The 17,967-nt window shown below is 39.8% G+C and overlaps 1 protein-coding gene across 1 annotated transcript; it reads left to right on the forward strand.

Moving 5' to 3' along the window:
* Nucleotides 1–4,812, forward strand: OSTC (oligosaccharyltransferase complex non-catalytic subunit). Its single transcript, XM_005148629.3, has 4 exons — nucleotides 1–248; nucleotides 463–556; nucleotides 2,131–2,328; nucleotides 3,627–4,812. The coding sequence occupies exons 1-4, from the start codon at nucleotides 110–112 to the stop codon at nucleotides 3,643–3,645; spliced, it is 450 nt and encodes a 149-aa protein (XP_005148686.1). The 5' UTR covers nucleotides 1–109; the 3' UTR covers nucleotides 3,646–4,812.
* Nucleotides 4,813–17,967: the final 13,155 nt, after the last annotated feature.

Genomic DNA, 17,967 nt, shown 5'->3' on the forward strand with positions numbered 1-17,967 from the left:
GCCAATTTCCGTTTCCGCCTTCGTGTCCGCTGGAGGAGGGTGGCCGCGGCGGGGCAAGCCGGGCAGGGAGTAGCGGGGCTGTGGCTGTCCCCGGGGCCGCTCCGCCGCCATGGAGACGCTGTTCCGCTTGCCCTTCGCCGTGCTCGAGTGCCCCAACATCAAGCTGAAGCGGCCGAGCTGGGTGCACATGCCCTCGGCTATGACCGTTTACGCGCTAGTGGTGGTGTCCTACTTCCTCATCACCGGAGGTGAGGCCGGGGTCGGTGGGGCTGGAGGTACGGTGCGGTGCGGTGCGGAGCGGAGCGGGCTGCTGGCTCCTGCCCTGGGCAGCAGAGTTCTCCCTTGCCCGGCTCCAGGTCGATCGTAAAAGAGGAACCTAGTCCAAGCCCGAGCATCCCTACTGTGCTGGGGTAGTGCTCGCTGTTTGCGAATCAAAAGTGTCGCTTGCTTTTCTCCCCACAGGGATTATCTATGATGTGATTGTGGAACCTCCCAGCGTGGGGTCGATGACAGATGAACACGGGCACCAGAGGCCAGTGGCCTTCTTGGCCTACAGGTAAGAGAGTAGGAGCAGAGCTCTGCCTCAGCAGGAGAGGTGCTGTAAAGGCCTAAGCACAAGGGAATAAATTTGTGTTGCAGAGCTCTGAATCTACAGGTTTCTTTTTGACTTCTGTGTGAAGCATGATCTGTTTTATAACAGTCGTTAGTTTGCAGATATTACAAAAAAAACCACTGACATCAATGGAAATAGAAAATCTGAGCCCTTCTAAAACTTCTACAAATGAAAAGCCTGTACTTCTGTCAGTACTTATTTTTCTTCCAAACCCTTTCTATTAAAGTTGAGTTTCATAGTGGATGAGGGTGTATTTGATCATATTTCATTACAGTTTACATAATGTTTGTGAAATTTCAGGTTCTGGCCTTTTAAACTCTAGTGTAATTGAAACTTTTGTGTCTAAGTTGGGGGGAACCTAGTTATAAATGCCTAGCAAGTGTGGTCTTTGAGCTTTTTACTTCTATTACTGCAAATATAGTAACCAGTTGGTCTGGTACGGTTTAAATCTACATTTGTAACGTTTTTAATGTGTGTGGTAACAAATAATGCTTTTTGTTAAATACAAACAAATATTCTTTGAAACTGTGAGGTCTGATATTCCTTGTGTACAGATTGTGACTCAGAATAATGTAGTATATGTCTCAGACTGGCTTGTTTTGTCGCAGTGTGGATGAATTGGGCTACTGCAGTGAGTTGATAGCACTTCAATACAAGTCAGTGGAAACAACATGAAGATGTGATTGTTTTCAGGATATGAGATGATATACAATAATAATTTATTAGCATCCACAGTAGCTTCATCCAAACCAATTTAATGAGGTTGTTAGTATTGCTAATTACAAGGATAGCAAAAGGGTTCAGTGACTGTGGGAAGAGACTCATGATCCAGATGCAATATTCATTCTGCATCTCTGCTTCCCCTCTTTCCATCTGAGCTTTAGAAGAAGGAAATCTGGTCTTGCGGATTGACAGAGCTGGGGCAGTTTCAGGCTGGGTCTCCACAATCAATATGTGTACACTTAGTGAGTAGGTAACAAAAATTACTGCAGGCAGTAACTGCTTGTGCTGTGTGCTGGAGCCAGTAGATGTGCTTCATATGCTGATACAGTGCTTTGAGTGGGATTTGTACTGAGATGAGGATTCAGGCTCTGCTGCCTAAACACTGGGGTGGAAATAAGACTTGGAAAGCTCAGTGGCCCAGGGGTTGTGGTTTCATGCCTTGAGACCGTGAAACCAGGTTCTACCTTAGACTAGATATTTCCAAAAACTGATGAGCTTGTGTGGTAGCCATTAGCATACATTGTTATGTATAAAACCACTAGCATGCTTGACAGGTCACCTATCAATCCTGGAGATAAATTGCATGTCAAAGCCTTGATGTAATTGCATAATGTCAATTTCCATACCTACTTTTTGTTAGAAGGTCAGCCATCAAAGTTAATAATCCTGTGTACTTGTACAGCTAAAACAGGTTGAGTAGATGGGGTTTGGAACTAATATATTTTTTTTTTTCTGTTTTCTGACTTCTCTTCCTGTGCCCCCTTCCTTCCCCCCCTCCCCCCTTTTTTTTTTAGAGTAAATGGACAATATATTATGGAAGGGCTTGCATCCAGCTTCCTCTTCACAATGGGTGGCATAGGATTCATCATTCTGGATCGATCCAATGCACCAAATATCCCCAAGCTGAATAGGTTTCTTTTGCTCTTTATTGGATTTGTCAGCGTGCTCTTGAGCTTCTTCATGGCCAGAGTTTTCATGAGGATGAAATTACCGTAAGTGATCTAATAGTCTTTCAGCTTTTCTTCTTTGTGTGCCTATGTTAAAGTTAAGAGTAACAGAAAATAAAATGAGGAATGCAAAAGATTTGCAGGTTGGCTATAAGTTGATTTTTCAGTGCTTTTTTTGAATAATCTGCCTTGAGTGCTTTTTGGAGCTGGCTACTGTATGATTGTGCTGTGGTTTAGGAAAGGTGACAGTTCCTGGTGTGTCAGAAGATATGATTAGTGAGTCTGACTCACAATGAATTTTAAGATAGACTGGGTATGTACTGGTCTGGTAAAAGTAATGACAAGGTAGGGTTTGAGGAAAAAGTAGTTGGTGAAGAACTTGAAGGAAGGCAAATGAGTTTCTTGTAGTGATAATGTACTTGAAATATCATAAGTAGAACTGATGGTAGCAGTAACGAGTATTCAGTCATCCAAAGCAGTCCTATAGTAAAGGTGATGTTTCGGGTTTTTTTTGTTGCTGGAAGACTGAATGTAACATTGAAGCATACAATATATGTGGCATTTTAGTACCTCTGTATTCACACATCAGAAAGGAAAGATCTGGAGCTTTCAGGCATTGCAAAATCTAAATGCAGGATTTTCAGTTTGCCCTTCCCACCCTGTTTATTCCTCAGTCCTTCTATTTTATGTAAGAATAGCTGAAACCTGATTAACTGGTAGTTAATTTTTTTTTAGTTAAGCTCCATGGCTTAACAATTACAGTAATTTCCATTTCTTAACCTTTGGAGTGTAGTTAAAAATTCTGTTTTGGGACACAGAAGTGATGGGTTCCCTAGTGGCAGGTTGCTGGATAGGGACCTCCTCTGTATTTTCTTGCTTTGTTGATGCCATGTATTTTCTTGTTGCATTAAGTACACATGTGTCTTAACAGTTCTCTTTTTTAAAATCGTTAAAGAAACAGGGCTTCAGAGAAATAGAAAGAGAGACCAGAGTTGTCTTGAGTGTCAGAAAATGTGGGGTTATACTGAATATCTGAATGTTGGTAGTTTGTGCAGTGGGTGCAAATAAAGAACCGTTCATAGGATGTAACCTGGGCTTAAAAAATTCCAATTAACCAAAGCTGGTTTGAGAACAGGCTAAGCCGTTTTCAGTGATCATTGAAGAAAATGAGCTGAAGAAGAAGCATGTAGTTAAGCTGGTTAGTTCGTACTTTGGATGTGACTTACTATTTCAAATAGCCTTGTTCGTCAGAGTTTATGGCAGTCTGAAGTTTTTGTTTTCTCAGTTTTTGAGGAGTGCTGCTTGTTCTTGCTAACTTGGTTTCTAACTTTTTTTTTCTATAGGGGCTACTTGATGGGTTAGTGCTTCTTGTGATGTATGAAAGTTTGAGCTGAATTTACTCCTCTTCAGGAAATGTTTAAGAAGAAGCACCAAAAAACAAATTCCACGGTCACCATCAACAGGAAAGAAACCTTACCATGAGGAACAACTGGGGAAAGAGTACTTTCTCTGCAAATAAGCTCTCACTACCAGTGGCTGATTTGTAGCTTTGAAGCAATGTATTACCATGCTGTTTCAGAGCTTTTGAAAAGAGCAAGTTCCCTAACTGGGTTTTTCTTTTATATCCCAACTCAGGATGAAATAGAGAACCCATCTCTAGCTCCACTTGAAATGAGTGTTAGCCATTGGCTTGACAGTTCTTTGTTGCAGGTCTGTCTCCTTTTCCCTGTGTGACACACTTATATGTGTGAATTGGAGAGAAGAAACACTAGAAACATTTCTTTCCAAGTTATAATTAGAAAATTAGTAACCTTGGGTGCTTTACAGTCAAAATACAATGTGTTTGAAATGGTATCAAAGGCACTTTTTGCCTTGATATTAATGGCTGTTTGTGAGCAAATCCAGACATGCACTGGGAAAGGAAAACTGTATGAATGTGCATTTCTTTTTGAAAAAGTGTATGAAAGGAGCCAAATAAAACTTATTTTCTACAAAATTATTCAATGCAATTTTTGAAGGGTTTTTCTGTGTGTGCTCGACCAGGCTTGAGATGCCATGACCATATAGTTTCAGCTTTATTTTTCACTGTTTGATAATGTTTTGTTTTAGTTTTTTTTCAATATCAGGGACAAGAAACCTCACATTTTCCATGAACTTGTACTGTGTCCAGATGACATACTGTTACTGGTAGCCAAGAAAACTTTTGAAGCTGTTGTTTTTTTGTGCGAGAGGCAAAGTTCTAACTTCCTTTGTCTTAATTTTAAAAGATTGAATGTTACTATCACATTTCACTGAAGTACTGCATTTTAGGGAAGGAAATATCTCTCTAAATCTCCATAAATGTCTTTTTTGCAAGTAATATGTTTTTAAAGCACTGTTTTCATTTGTATAATAGTTGTCATGAGAAATGTTATTCCCATAGTTGTGAAGTTCACATACTTAATCAAATTTCTGAGCTATCTGTTAATCATCTGCCCTCAGGATATGTCACTTTCACTCCCTCGTTACATACAATGTGACTTAATTTGCTTATCTTGTATGTTTGTCATTAAGATTTAAGGTAACTTAACCTGTTTTATAAGGCTCGTAACTGTAAAGTTTCCAGTCATCTCCAAGCAGTTACCTTCAAAGCAGTCATTGCTTTCAGTGAGACATCTGCTTACCTTCAAGGGGGTAAGTAAATAGCCGATTATGTAAGTCAACTTTTAAATACACCTGAGAGTGAAGTCAAACCAGAAAGTCACTTCGCTGAGTATAATCAAGATTCTTAAGGCTCAGTACTTGTTCCGCTGCAGTTTAGTGTCAGGTTTCATGTTTGCAGCTGATTCTAAATACGCATGCTCTTTAACAGTGGTTTTAAGGGCATAATTGAATGCCTGTGATCTATGAAATGAATTTGATTATAATTGCATGCTAGGTGACATGACTTGGAACAAATAAAGCAGATTTGTAATTGCAAGGTAGAAGAGAGCTTTGGGATAGTAAAACTCAGGTGATGATTCTGTCTGCGGCAAGAAAGGTTGAGTGATCCTGTATGTTTCTTCGGTCACAGGCTATGAACTGAATCTGGTATGATCCTCTGCCAAAGCATGACACACAGAGGGAACTGGGAAAACAAATGCAGAGCAGAACATAGACCACCCAGAAATTATGTGTATGCTGGGTATCAAGATGTAAGAATGCACAACTGGAGATTGTGTCATTTTGGATGTGGGTCGGAGGTTTCTTTATTACCCAAGAGAAAATTCTTGCTGAGCACTGTCAAATAAGCTGCAGAGGTACTGATATGCATTATAGGAATTCCATCTCCAGTTAAAGAAAGGCTGGCATTTTCTGTAAACATCTGCTATTCTTTATAGGTAACAGCAGGTGGCCTCTGCTGTAGGGTTTAGGTATATTTCAGTGAATGAAAGAAAAGTGCCTGTAACTAGGGACAATGCCCATCTGCATTTGGTGCTTGTATCTTCTAGGGTGAACTGAACTAGATGGTGTGGTGGGAAATTAAAACCAAGATTGAAACACTGTGATAAAGGTAAAGCAGAGTTTATAAGAGCATATCTTTCCATGATTAAAAACAGAAGTTTGACCTACTTCCAAATGCAACAAAAAACATCAGGCTGAAGTGTGGAGGTCTTGATTTTCTGGCTCTTACTAGAGAAAACACTGAATCCATTGCTTCTCTGTAGGCTTCAGTATAATCTGAGTGATGATGACTAGTCAGTGTAGTCAAGAAGAGGTATATAACCTGTGCAGCTTTTGAAAATAGTATATACGTATATGGATCCTTAACAGTCTAAGTAAGCTTATACTTACATGAGTTAAGCTGAAAAATACCTTTAGGTAAAAAACCCCAGACATTCTGTTTTCCCTTTTTTTCCCTCAGTACTTTTTCGAGACTCCTGCCAATTGTGGAACAGTAACATAGAATCATAGAATCATTTAGGTGAGAAAAGACCTTTAAGATCATTGAATCCAACTATAAGCTTACTACTGCCAAGTTCACCACTAAACTGTGCTGGCATATGTGGACAGCCTGCTCTTGCACCTTTGAGATTTCCTTCTTGAAGAGTGTATAGCCTTCTGGGACCTGATTCTCATTTATTTCCCTGACACGCATGGAAATGCTAATACAATGGAAACTTCTTACAACATAGCAATGTATAATCTATAGTATTGCAATGTAATTGGTATTGCACATTTGTGAATGTGATTACTATTTTTCCTTCAGTTTTCCTCACAAAAGGATTGCAGTTCTGGCCTATTTCTAGAGTTTCTAATTGTCTCTTCTCAACTTTACAGTTACTTTAGAATATTCTTCTTCCAGATCATGGTTAAACCTGGTTGAAGCCATTACAAGAATGGAATTGAACAATTGTAGGAATCTCTGGAGAACATTCTGTAATGTTCTGCAGTCTCACTGAGGCCTTTCAGCTATAGGGATGATTGGAGAAATCTGCTTTTCAGTGATAGCAAAAAATACAACTAATATATCGAACTGTTCTTAAAGGGTAATGTTTCATGGGAAGCAGCTACTAGAAATATGAGAGTTTCTAGGTGATTTGGTTTCTTTGGTAAGAAATAATATCCTTTTTGTTTGACATGGAAATCCATCAGCTAAGAACTGGACTGAGACCATGGTCTCATTTTAGAGCAACAGCTGTCGCACTATAGTGGGAGTCAAGCATGTCTGACTTGCACCACATTTTAATTGGTGATAGAGATGTGAAGCTCTTCATTCTGATATCTAGTATCTTGAATCTGCTGAGCTCCTGCTTAATGATACCAGTTTAGTTACTAATGTTCTTTGGGTATAAGATGGAGTTCCACCTCATGTATCTAACCCATATGGGTTCTATCGATGTCAAAGCTCTTAGAGTGTTCTCCATGCAGGCTGCAAGAAATAGTATTTAGCTGTGAGTAAATCAGATCAATATGGTATCATCTGCTGCCTTATGCATACAAAAGACTGACATTTGTAATTTCATTCTTTCTTTTGTATCAGTTTTCACTACAATGATCAATGTTGAGGTGGGGACTAGTACCCCTTTGTTGCTGTTGGAAATTGTATGCTCTTAGCTGGAAACAGGAAAAAAAAAAGAAAAATCTGGAAAAGACTCAGACTGATTGTGTTATTCTGGGGGAAACCATGAAAGTGAAACATTTTCTGTGTTCCTAAGAACAGGCTGAAACAATTTCAAACTTTTAGTTATTCCTGACAGCTCCTGGATGATATGTTCACTATAGTCAGCCTTCCAGTACCTCATCTGTCTTTAAATGTGGATGGGGAGTGTGAGGGATGGGGGAGAATAAAAAATAAGCTTGACTTCAGTCTGAAGAAAAAGCTGGTGGTTGGGAGCAGGGTAAGAATTTTAAGCACCTGGAAGAAAATGGCAAAAAGATGAGTAGCCAACTTGGAGTTTTAAAGAACAAGTCATATGGAGAAAAAGCCATACATGAGAGTTATGGGCCCCATGGACAGAAGAAAAACAGATGTTTGGGCTGTAGCTTTTGGTACTCTTCTGAATGTTATGGAACTCAATCAAAACAACTATAAGGTGGATGGTGAACGACTTTGAAAACCATTTTCAGAGAGTGCTTACTGATTAGTGGATGTCCTTTTATAGAAGTAGAAGTATATTTTAACTTTGAAGTCTTTCCTGTGTGTGGTTTTGTTCAATACCCACCAACCTGGATTGAGGGGGGAGTACTTACTAAATTAACAGAAATCATAAAAATGAGAGGCTCTTTGGAAGGTGAAATTAGGATATATAGTGGTCTTAAGTAAAAAAGAATATCCAAAAACAAAAGTGGGCTGGTTTATTCTTCCTAAGAATGTGTACAAAATACCAATGCTACTCAAGCAAAATAACTGATGGAAAGCAGGATTCCTCAGAGTAAATCCTTGGGTTCTGCTGCACTGCAAGCTGGAGAGTTTGCCTTTTGTGCATCAATACAACATTACACTGAGATGTTTACAAAACTTGTAACTACGAAGTATATGAGGCATAAAAGTAAGCGTGGAAAGGAAAGGAGTAATTTTGTTTCTGTGTCGGTAGTAGATAGAGCTTAAGTAGCAGCAAGAAAGAGCTGAGATAATACTATAAAGGTATTTTTGAGGGTAAAATAGTTGATTGCTGGAAAGATGGTCTGTGTTGGTGATGGAATTTCTGCTGTGTGCAGCTTGAAGAACAGGCTAGGCAAATGCCTGTTAAAATCTAGAGATACATTTGGCCTTTTGGGGTGAGTGGTTTTGGGTGAGTGATTAGCTTCTTGAGGCATCTTCCAGCAGCTGCTCATCTTCATTATTCCATGGATGAGTACAAAACTTTGGACATTCCAAAACTGATGCACTCTGTCTTTAAAAGCAGTTATAGAAAGATCTTTATAAGCCCTTTAAAATTATCCCTGCAGTGTAGTTGTAGAACAGTCTTGCTGGCCTTAGTTCAGTCTGAAAAAGTCAAGTAGTTATATGACCTAGACATGAGAGCAGGAAGTAGCTCCATTAACTCCCTTCTGCTAGAACAGAAAATGAATTAGCTGTTGGGGGTAAAGAAAATAGAAATGTATGTGTGAATGCTCAAGGCCTTTTCCTTTCCTAATTTCCATGTTAGTCTTTCACCTAAAACATGTTACAATTAGATGGCTGTCAGTATAGCCGCTGTATTATAAAAAGAACAATTAGAACAGGAAGGAGCTTGTGATATTTTTAGGAAGTCCTTTGCTGATGGATTTTTCTCTCCGTTTCTCCCTTCTCTGAGCTGGAGCAGCAGTAAGACACCAATACACTTTTCAATTACATGTGCTTCTCCAGACCCCTCCTTTCAGGAACTGTACTTCACTGAACCATAGAATTTAATTTCTTTCATGTTTTACCCAAACATGTCTGCTTTCCTCTGCTACAGTCAGTTGTTAAACCAACTCTGAACTACTGTGTTTCATCTCCTTTGTGCTGTCCTACTGCTGGCCTGCTCTCTTTTTGAGGGTTTAATACTGTTGTCTTTCAGCAGCTGCCATCCCTTGTTTCTTCGCTGTCATTCTAGACTTCTGAGTTTCAGGATACCACTGCTGGTTTTGATTGCTCTTTTTCTAACTGCTGTGGTGTTTCTGCCTTCAAAGGGTATTATTTATCAGTCTCCTCAGCTCTTCCACTTCCTTATTCCTCCGATCGTATTTTCTCTTTTATCACATTGAAATCCATCACTTAGCCCCACCAGGCACTTGCTATCCATCAGCCTTGCTCCTCTTGGCTTACCTACCTTTGTTCCTTCTACTCTGACTACAGGTCCTTTCATTTTCCCTGCTGACCACTGTCTGAGCTACTTCACCCTGCACTGACTCCACACTTCATTAGCTCCTGCTATCTGTGGCAAAGCTCAACCTCCTGGCTTCTCTCATCCTTTCAGCTGCTCTTATCCTCTGGTTGTTCCTTTGACTGTTTCAGTTTTCTCTTAGCTGTCTCATATCTTTTTGTCTTTATTGTTCTACACTCCACACCATCTGTTGTGCTGCTGCCTGCATGAGTCATCCTGAAAACAATAAAAATCCTACTGCATCCCAAGCATTACACTGGGGAGCCAACAAAGGCACTCCTGTATCCAAAATCTACATCAGCAGCAGTCAAGCAAAGATCCTTCTGGAATTCAGGTACATAATTTTTGTTTAAATCAATGGAAGTTAACTGCCAAATACATCTGAGAATCCTGCCAAAGTTTCATCACAACTCTAAGAAAAGGAGGGAATTGTTTCCTGGGGCTGGATTTAAAAACACCTCTGCAGGGATAACCTGAAAGTTCTTAAGTTTCCTAGTGAATAACTATTTTTTTTTTCCTGCACACACAATTACTGAGTGTTTTATGAGCATAGGCAACATATGGTCTGTACACAATAGAACAAACTAAGAAAAGTCTGTCACAAATACCAAGATTCATATACACAGTAGACAAGGCAATAAATATGAAAGCTCATAAAACCAGGGAAATGGAATATTTTGTCAGACCTTTTTTAAAAGTACACAAGGCACAATGCTTAAAACCACTGCTGCTTAACAAAATGATTAACAAACTAGATTTAAATCATCATAGCCTAAGCAGGAATAATTTTAGGTCTGTGAGGAAGTTTTTTCCTTGTTTCAGAAAGCAGTAAGAACATACAGTGACCTTAAATACTCTCTTGTCTCATCTAGGACTTGGATAAACCCGATCTATACTTTGATGAAATCAATGGAGACAGACTGGTGCAAAGAGAGAAATTAGGCTGGCAATATTTTGGATGAGTCTAAGAGTTGTGTTTAACTGTAGCTTGTTTACTAGGCTGTGACTGAACAAGCCTCATTTTACCTACTTTGTACGGGCAGTATAAAGTACGGTCTTTGCGCAGTTACATTTGGAAAACAAATGTATTTTCCTTAAATGCTGTAAGTAATACCTGAAGCTAAGTGAAAAAAAATATTTCTAGCTTTAGTGTTTCCAGCATCGTTATTATTCATTACTCTTATTAATCTTTTTCAGCCTTGACACCTTTTAATTTTACGTATCTGCAGTTTCAATTTAAGCCCTTGGTTCACCACTGGATGGCAGTCTCTGCAACGCTATTTACTTTGGGAAGAAGAGTCTGATTTTAAAAGTAGCATACTGAAATCTCATGCTGCTTTGTACATGAATATGTGTATGATATATTACAGTGGTGAGTATATTTGGATCTATTTTTCTGTTGCTAAAGTATGTGAAAGACTGTTCTGTAGATTTCTTTCACCTAAATTTATTTTCTACTTGAAACTTCAGGACTTAAAAGCATACAAAAGAATAAGAAATTGCACTTTTATGGCACTATCCTGCCAAAAAAAGCAAAGGACCTTATACAGAATAGGTCAATTAAGAATTCAGTGTGTGTTTATATATAAAAATATATCCTTACATGCTGATTTTGTACATATCTCACAAACTGGAAAAAAGATCTGTATTATTGCATAGTTGTATGGATCACTCAGAATTGTAGTGTTTACATAGAGAGGTAAAAAATAAAGCCTCAGCCTTTTGACTGAACATCCACTGTATGTCTGATGGTGGGGAAGGAATTAAATGGCCAAAAGGAGCTGACTATTTAAATGGATAAAATACAGCAAAGGTACAGATAAGAACTGAAATTATGACTGATGTCCATAAATTAAAAGAAACAGATTACAGAGATAGGGAAATCTATGTGTATGGTTACATACAGCCAGACACCAGAATTCCTGTGTGTATGGTTATAAAGTGGGGTGAGTTTCTTACTACAAGGTTTTAAAAATGTTTTCCCCAAAACCTGGAGCTCTCCCTACCAGCACCTGTGTTGAAGTATAATGTGACAAAATGTTGACACATCCCACATAAAATACTGCAATCTATAAGATGTGTTTACCTAAGTTAGGAGGGTTTTCACCCGAGTGCATCTTAAGGCAATGAGAGTCTCTTTTTTTGCTTGGATAGAAATTTAAATGACAGTTCATTACAAATAAGTCCTGTAGATGTCTCTTCAACAGCGAAAGGGAGATAAGTGAAAATAAGAGGAAGAATGTGTGCATTAGTGCCTGTAGAAAAGGCCCCTTTCAACACCCTTTACAGTTGCCCGCATCTAATAATATCAAAGCATGAATGTCTGTCACACAGATGGCTGGGTTTATGCCCCTTTTACAGGTGGGCTGTTGAGACAGTAATGTGACTAGCTTAAAGCTATGTAGCAGTTTAATAGCGGAGCTAGGAATAAAATTTAGCTCTAATTGTCAGTTCTGCCTCCTACCCACAGCATTAGGCACACTGTCAGTTCAGCAGCAAGCATTCACTAGAGTTTTTACAGTAATTTTCTTATTCTTGCTATTTTCAGGGTAACAATGACTGTTTAAATGTTTTTGTCAAAGGGCCCTTTCTATAGAAATGCTTTTTTTTACAGCAGCATTTTATTGAAACTTTCAGCACAGTACTTCCTCTCTTACTCACTAGTCTGTTGGCAAGCACTCTCTTCCATTTCCTGAGTGCAGACTGTTTCACTGCAGGATCATTCCTGGTGTATCCTTCACCCTCCTTTCCATTTCATATCTTAGTGAAACGGTTACTCCCAGCTCTCTCCAATTAGTCCTCTGTGCTAAACTTTCTCCCTTGATAAATTTTCAAAGGACCCCTGTCATATTTCCACTTCCATTAGTCTTTCGCTAGTACCCCATAAACATCTGCTGAAATACGACATTATTCTTTACTAAGTACCTCTCATTTAAAATTGCCTCAGATCCTGTGGGGCCTCCAAAATCAGAGGACCAGAGTTCTCAGATCTGGTGCTGAGACCAGCCCAGTGGTGCCTCTCCATCTCCTCTTGCTGTCCATCTGCTTGCAGCTGTCTGCCCAAGTGTAATTTGTAAGCTCCTTGGGGCAAGGGCATCCTCTGTTTCTACCACCCTTCGTCCAGGTAAAGGACTCTTTGGTGCTTCAATTACACCCATAGTAGATTTTGCATTAATTAAGCTTTATCACAAGGAACCCTACCACCAAATTCCCAACCAACTGTACTGTTTATCTCTTTCAGATTGAGGTTTCAGATTACTTTCTTTCTAAAGCTCGCTTTGAAAATCTTCCAGTTTTCCATGCCCAGCTTTCCTTTCCCTCCACCCTTCTCCCTAGCATTCTGCTTGCAGGGAAGTACTGGTGCCCTCATTAGTGTGGCCCATTTCTTTGCATTTCTGAGGCCTTTATTCAAACCCCCCAGCCAGCGACTCTCTCCCTGTTTATTCTGAGCTTTTTTCAGCCTGGCAGTATGCCCCAACACACCCTCCATTTCTGCCCAATCCTTTCCCATGCTGACTCAATCTGCTTTTTGGTCTGCTGCTTGTCCTGAGATAACCTCACTCACTGTTCTCGCACGGTCACATCTTCTCGCTTAGGAAGAGAGTGTTCTCCTCAGCTGGACGGGCTTGATTTGGCAGACTACCATAGTAACACGCTGAGTATCTGGAGATAATCTGGGAGGCAAAGCACGTTACTTTTTACTGTGTGTTGTGCTGACACCACAGGCAGAGGTAAATCCTGCACAGACCAATGCAAATGGCTACATGGCAATGAAGTTCCAACAGCTCCAGTGCAGATGAACACATACGCTCATCTTTTCTGAGTCCCTGTCCCATCAGAAATGGTGAAGACAAGGAAAAATTGCAGGAATGTAATGATTTAGTGCTTCATTGCAGAGAAGGCAGGATTTCCAGTTATTGTTCTCTTCCTAGGCTGAACAAAATATCCCTGAAGAAAAACTGCCCCAGAGGGTTAGAAAGACCAGTCATTCATTAAGGATTAATTTGGAGTACAGTCCACAGCTTTGCTCCTGACTGAGATACAAGCTTCTTTATGGCATGAATGCACATGAGCCCAGGGTTTTGCTTTAGCCCACTGTAGAGATAACCATGGTCCAGCTGTGACTGGCATCCAGAAACATTTGGGCACATTTGCACAAGGTTTGGAGTTGCTGCTTAAGGTTTTCCTGTTGTATAGGAAGCATTTGTAGAGTGTTTGTATGTCCCTAGTGCACATAATGGAACCATGTTAGTGCTTTGAAATTTAGGTGGTGATCTATGAGATGCTGCATTGCTCTAGTAAATTCAGACCAAATTATATCTGCCCAAAAAGTCTCCTGTATTCTACTGTGTTCATTTATAAAATGGAATTGCATGTAGAGTAAGTATTATTGGGTGAAACAAGGTTGCTGTAACTCTTGCCTGCTTAGCCATGATGTAACATACTTGTAAAACATTTTATTAAAGTCTTATCAAAACTGAGACTCCCTTGCCCTGTACATGTTTACCTGTCTCATGGGAGGGCTCAGAAGAGACTTTTTATAGGCAGATTTGTGCTATGTCTGCACTGCAGGAAACATCCTTTGGTCCTAAGGAGTACACTGAGGTTTCACATAATGATCTTCAAGCAGCTCCATGCTAATTGCTCTCCACGTAACCCCTGACACTAGTGGCCTTTAGTGATTCCCATTTCAGATTTGTATTTTCTTATTGATTATGAAGTATACTTTTTGAAGTTATTACTCAAAATATATGGTTATTGTTTGTTCTGTGGAAATGCTTAGAGGAGTAAACTCAAACTGGCTTTTGTTGTATTGGCTATACAAACCCATGGATGGCATTGCTGCTGAGCTCACAGTATTTTGGATAGGGAGAGGAGTCCGGTGATTAGAGAGCTCTTCTTCCAGAGATACTGCCTGCTCCATCCCTACAACCTGAAATATCAGGTGGACTCTCATACACAGTGGAATGAAACTTTTTGGTCACTGCCAGAAGGTTGTTTGACACATTTCAGGGAATTGCTTGCCCTGTACATTTGGCATATTTTCTTATTACTTTGAGGAATATCTTCCCAGGTTAATTCTTACCTGGTTTTGCAGTCTGGGAGGATCTCTCCTTGCTTGTTTTCTCCAGGAGCCGCATTGATCTGCATTTTACTTAGCTACATTGCCCTGTAGGGACCTGTGAATAGATTTCCTGGTGGGAATTGCTTCTGGGTGAATTGTTGGTATTTATGTCTGTGAAACGTGGTTGTTTCGTACCTTGTGAACACAGACTTCTTTCAAAGCTGGCAGTCTTTATTTTTGCACTACACTTATTTGATGACTACAAGGATTCATAGTTTTGGTTTTTCTTATTAATGCAGTACTTTTTTTGCTGATGAAAGGAAAGACATAGGAAGTGTACTATCCTGGTCCAAGATCTTTCATATGATTACAACAGAACTGTAGTAAAACCCAAGAGTGGCCACCAGGCTAGCAGAGGATGTGGGTTATTTCGCATAGCTTCTGTATGTATCATTTGTCTATGTGAATGTTGATATTGTGCATGCAAAGGGTTTATCTAGTCCAAAAAGAATTACACATCTGCAGGAAGGCAGACATTACTTATCTAATTACTGAAATATGTAGTCAGTTCGAGCACTGAAACATACTTCACTCTCGAGCCTAAAAGAGGACATGCAGTATAGGACAGAAGCAGAACTATAGCTTCATTAGCAAAAAAGTCTGCTGACTGGCTGAATCAGCCTTGTCTGTTGTAACTAACAAGACAGAATGACAAAACCCCAGGGGAAGGGCAGGTGGAGACCAAGATATTTACCTTCTGCTCCTTAAAAAGAAAGCTCTTTTCAGCAAGGGGTATCAATAACTAGAGGTGATACTTAAAGAGACGTGCACTCTGTATTGCTGTGGAAGGCACAAAAGACTCAGGAGGTTTAGACAACTGAGATGGACTCCTGCATTTGTGTTTCAGATGCATGGAGCAGCAATGATAGGTATGTCTCACATGGTGCAGAGCTACCAGGTGGATGCTGACATGGGTTAAGTTATCCACATGCCACAAGACAGGGACATGCAGAGATGTTAGCTGGAGTGCTGGAAGCAGCACAACTGCATTAGTTTGGTGCCATAGGGATATAAAAACTTGTTTGGTATTATATGTTCACTGTACTGTGCTGCTTCAGGGCTTGAAAATAAGTCACATGGTGATACATAGGTCTTCACTATGCAGTGTAGACATAACCTGTATCTTTCATTTCATTTGTGAGTAAAGCACTCTAGGCTGAGAATTTCCTTTTGACAAACATGGTGTAAGGAAATGGGAAAGTGGAGTTCTGGAAATAGCAGGTATGGACTGTGGGGGAGTCTTGGGAAGTTGTGTTCTTCAGATCTTGAAGAGCCTGACAGGAGGAAAGAAAGAACATCATTGCTTAGAGTCTGGAGAATGTTTTCAGGCCAGATGTAGTGCCCCTGTATGAAAAGTCCTCCCAGCCAGAGCAGTAGAAAGCAGAACTGAGGTCCAATACCAAAATATGATGACTGTTCACGGAATGACCTCTGTCAGTGTTGTAATAATTTTCTTCTAGATTTTTATGAGCTTCATTTTGTTGTTATCTCCTTGCCATGTTTTGAGCTTTGCAAGAGAAGTTAGATCCTTATGCAGATTCCCACTGGTACCAATAAAAATCAGCAGTGTGTGTCAGTGAAATCCTGACCAAATGCGAGTTTTCCCTGCAGTTTCATCCATCTCAGGATTTCCTGAGAAATTCACTCTTTCCTTCTTTTATTTTATGAAAAGATGAGTTACTTTCAGTTGCCTGCAGTTAGTAGCATGATGGTAATGAGCCATTAAAAGAAGGATAGGGACTTTGTAAATGAGCTCAGGAAACTTTCTGCTCATCAGGGACTCAGTGGCAGTGATTGTGAGGGAAGCTGACAGGAGCTTTGGCAGAGCAGGTGGGGTGAGGAAATGTGGAGTTAGACATGGAGGGATAAATAGAAGGGAGAGAGGAAAGGCAGTTGTACCCTGGGATTTGTAGGTGGTGACAAGAAAAACTATATTTGCTGTGGCAGTCAATAGTGAGCTCATACATCTGTCATCTTTACTTTTCAGCTCTATGGAAAATAGTGCTAGGACTTCAAAGACATATTGCCTTTTCAAAATGAAATTATCAAATAGCATGTTTCAGGGAGGATCGCTGTCTGCCTTAAGCCCATGCATGATCTTTGCCTTTTGCCCTTGGTTTGTTAATTCACTCAGCTGTTTTGTGCACACTTATCAGACATATAAGAGCCAGGCCAGCATTTCTCATCGTTGTCAAGGATGATACTTTGAGCTCTAAAGAAGTCACATACGTGCATTACAGGCTTGCAATTTGTACAATATATTAGCTACTGTTTTCCAAAGCATTGAAAATTGGTTGAGCTTTATAACACTTGTAAATAGGGAAAGGCAGACTTTTAACTGATGGAGACCACACCTGCAATGAATTATGCATTATGAAAACATGAGGATGTTCTTCTATCACAGAACACTGTTGGGAAATGCATTAACTGTTAACCACCAGTTAACTGGTAGGTCAGGCAGACAAACCAAGGATTGAATGTAAAGGTCTATAACCTCTTACAGCAGCCCTAGGTATGACAGCTCAGCTGGGAAGCCAGCATAAATCAGCAAGGTCTTGTCAGTGTGCTTCCCCTGCTGCTGTCTATTTTCTAGTGATTTGGGAAAGAGCGTATTTTGGTCTCTGGAAATCCTAGAATGGCCAGCAGTTACTCTCATGAATACTTAATCAAAGCAAATAAGTCTTCTCTATGAATAAGTATAAACTCTCTGTCTGTGCATCCACATAAAAAAAAAGTGTGCTATAAAATATGACTATAACATTCAGGGAAAATAGCAGTTGATTGCATTTCAAGTATTCACTGGTAGGCTGTGGCTTTATGAAAAAGAACTTCAATTCCCCAAAGAAGGACTGAATAAAAAAGAAGGCTAATGATTAAAAGTAAAGAATGCTGCTTGGGAAAAGTATCAGCAACTTATTAAAATACCTGAAAGGCCAAACAAGTCTGTTTTGCTTCTTAGTAAATTATATGTAAAAGCTTTCAAAATGTGTGTTGCTTTGAGTATAATTGAATGTGATTTGGAGAGGAGAGAAAGTAAGTTGTGGAGATATGTGCTATAAGGAATCCAAGTCTTGTCCACTGAGCTTTCCAGAACTGTCAAAATCCGGAGGTAATATGAGAGATCACAGTCTGGAAAAGTGGCAAGATAGAAGGGTTTCTAGTCATACCGGATGAAGTTCTGCTTTTGGCAAATGGTAAAAGCAAAGTTTCAGAAAATGTTTGAGCCAATGTAACAGTGTGCTGCTTTTT

This window comes from Melopsittacus undulatus, chromosome 7, assembly GCF_012275295.1.
Source record: "Melopsittacus undulatus isolate bMelUnd1 chromosome 7, bMelUnd1.mat.Z, whole genome shotgun sequence".
NCBI lineage: Eukaryota > Metazoa > Chordata > Aves > Psittaciformes > Psittaculidae > Melopsittacus > Melopsittacus undulatus.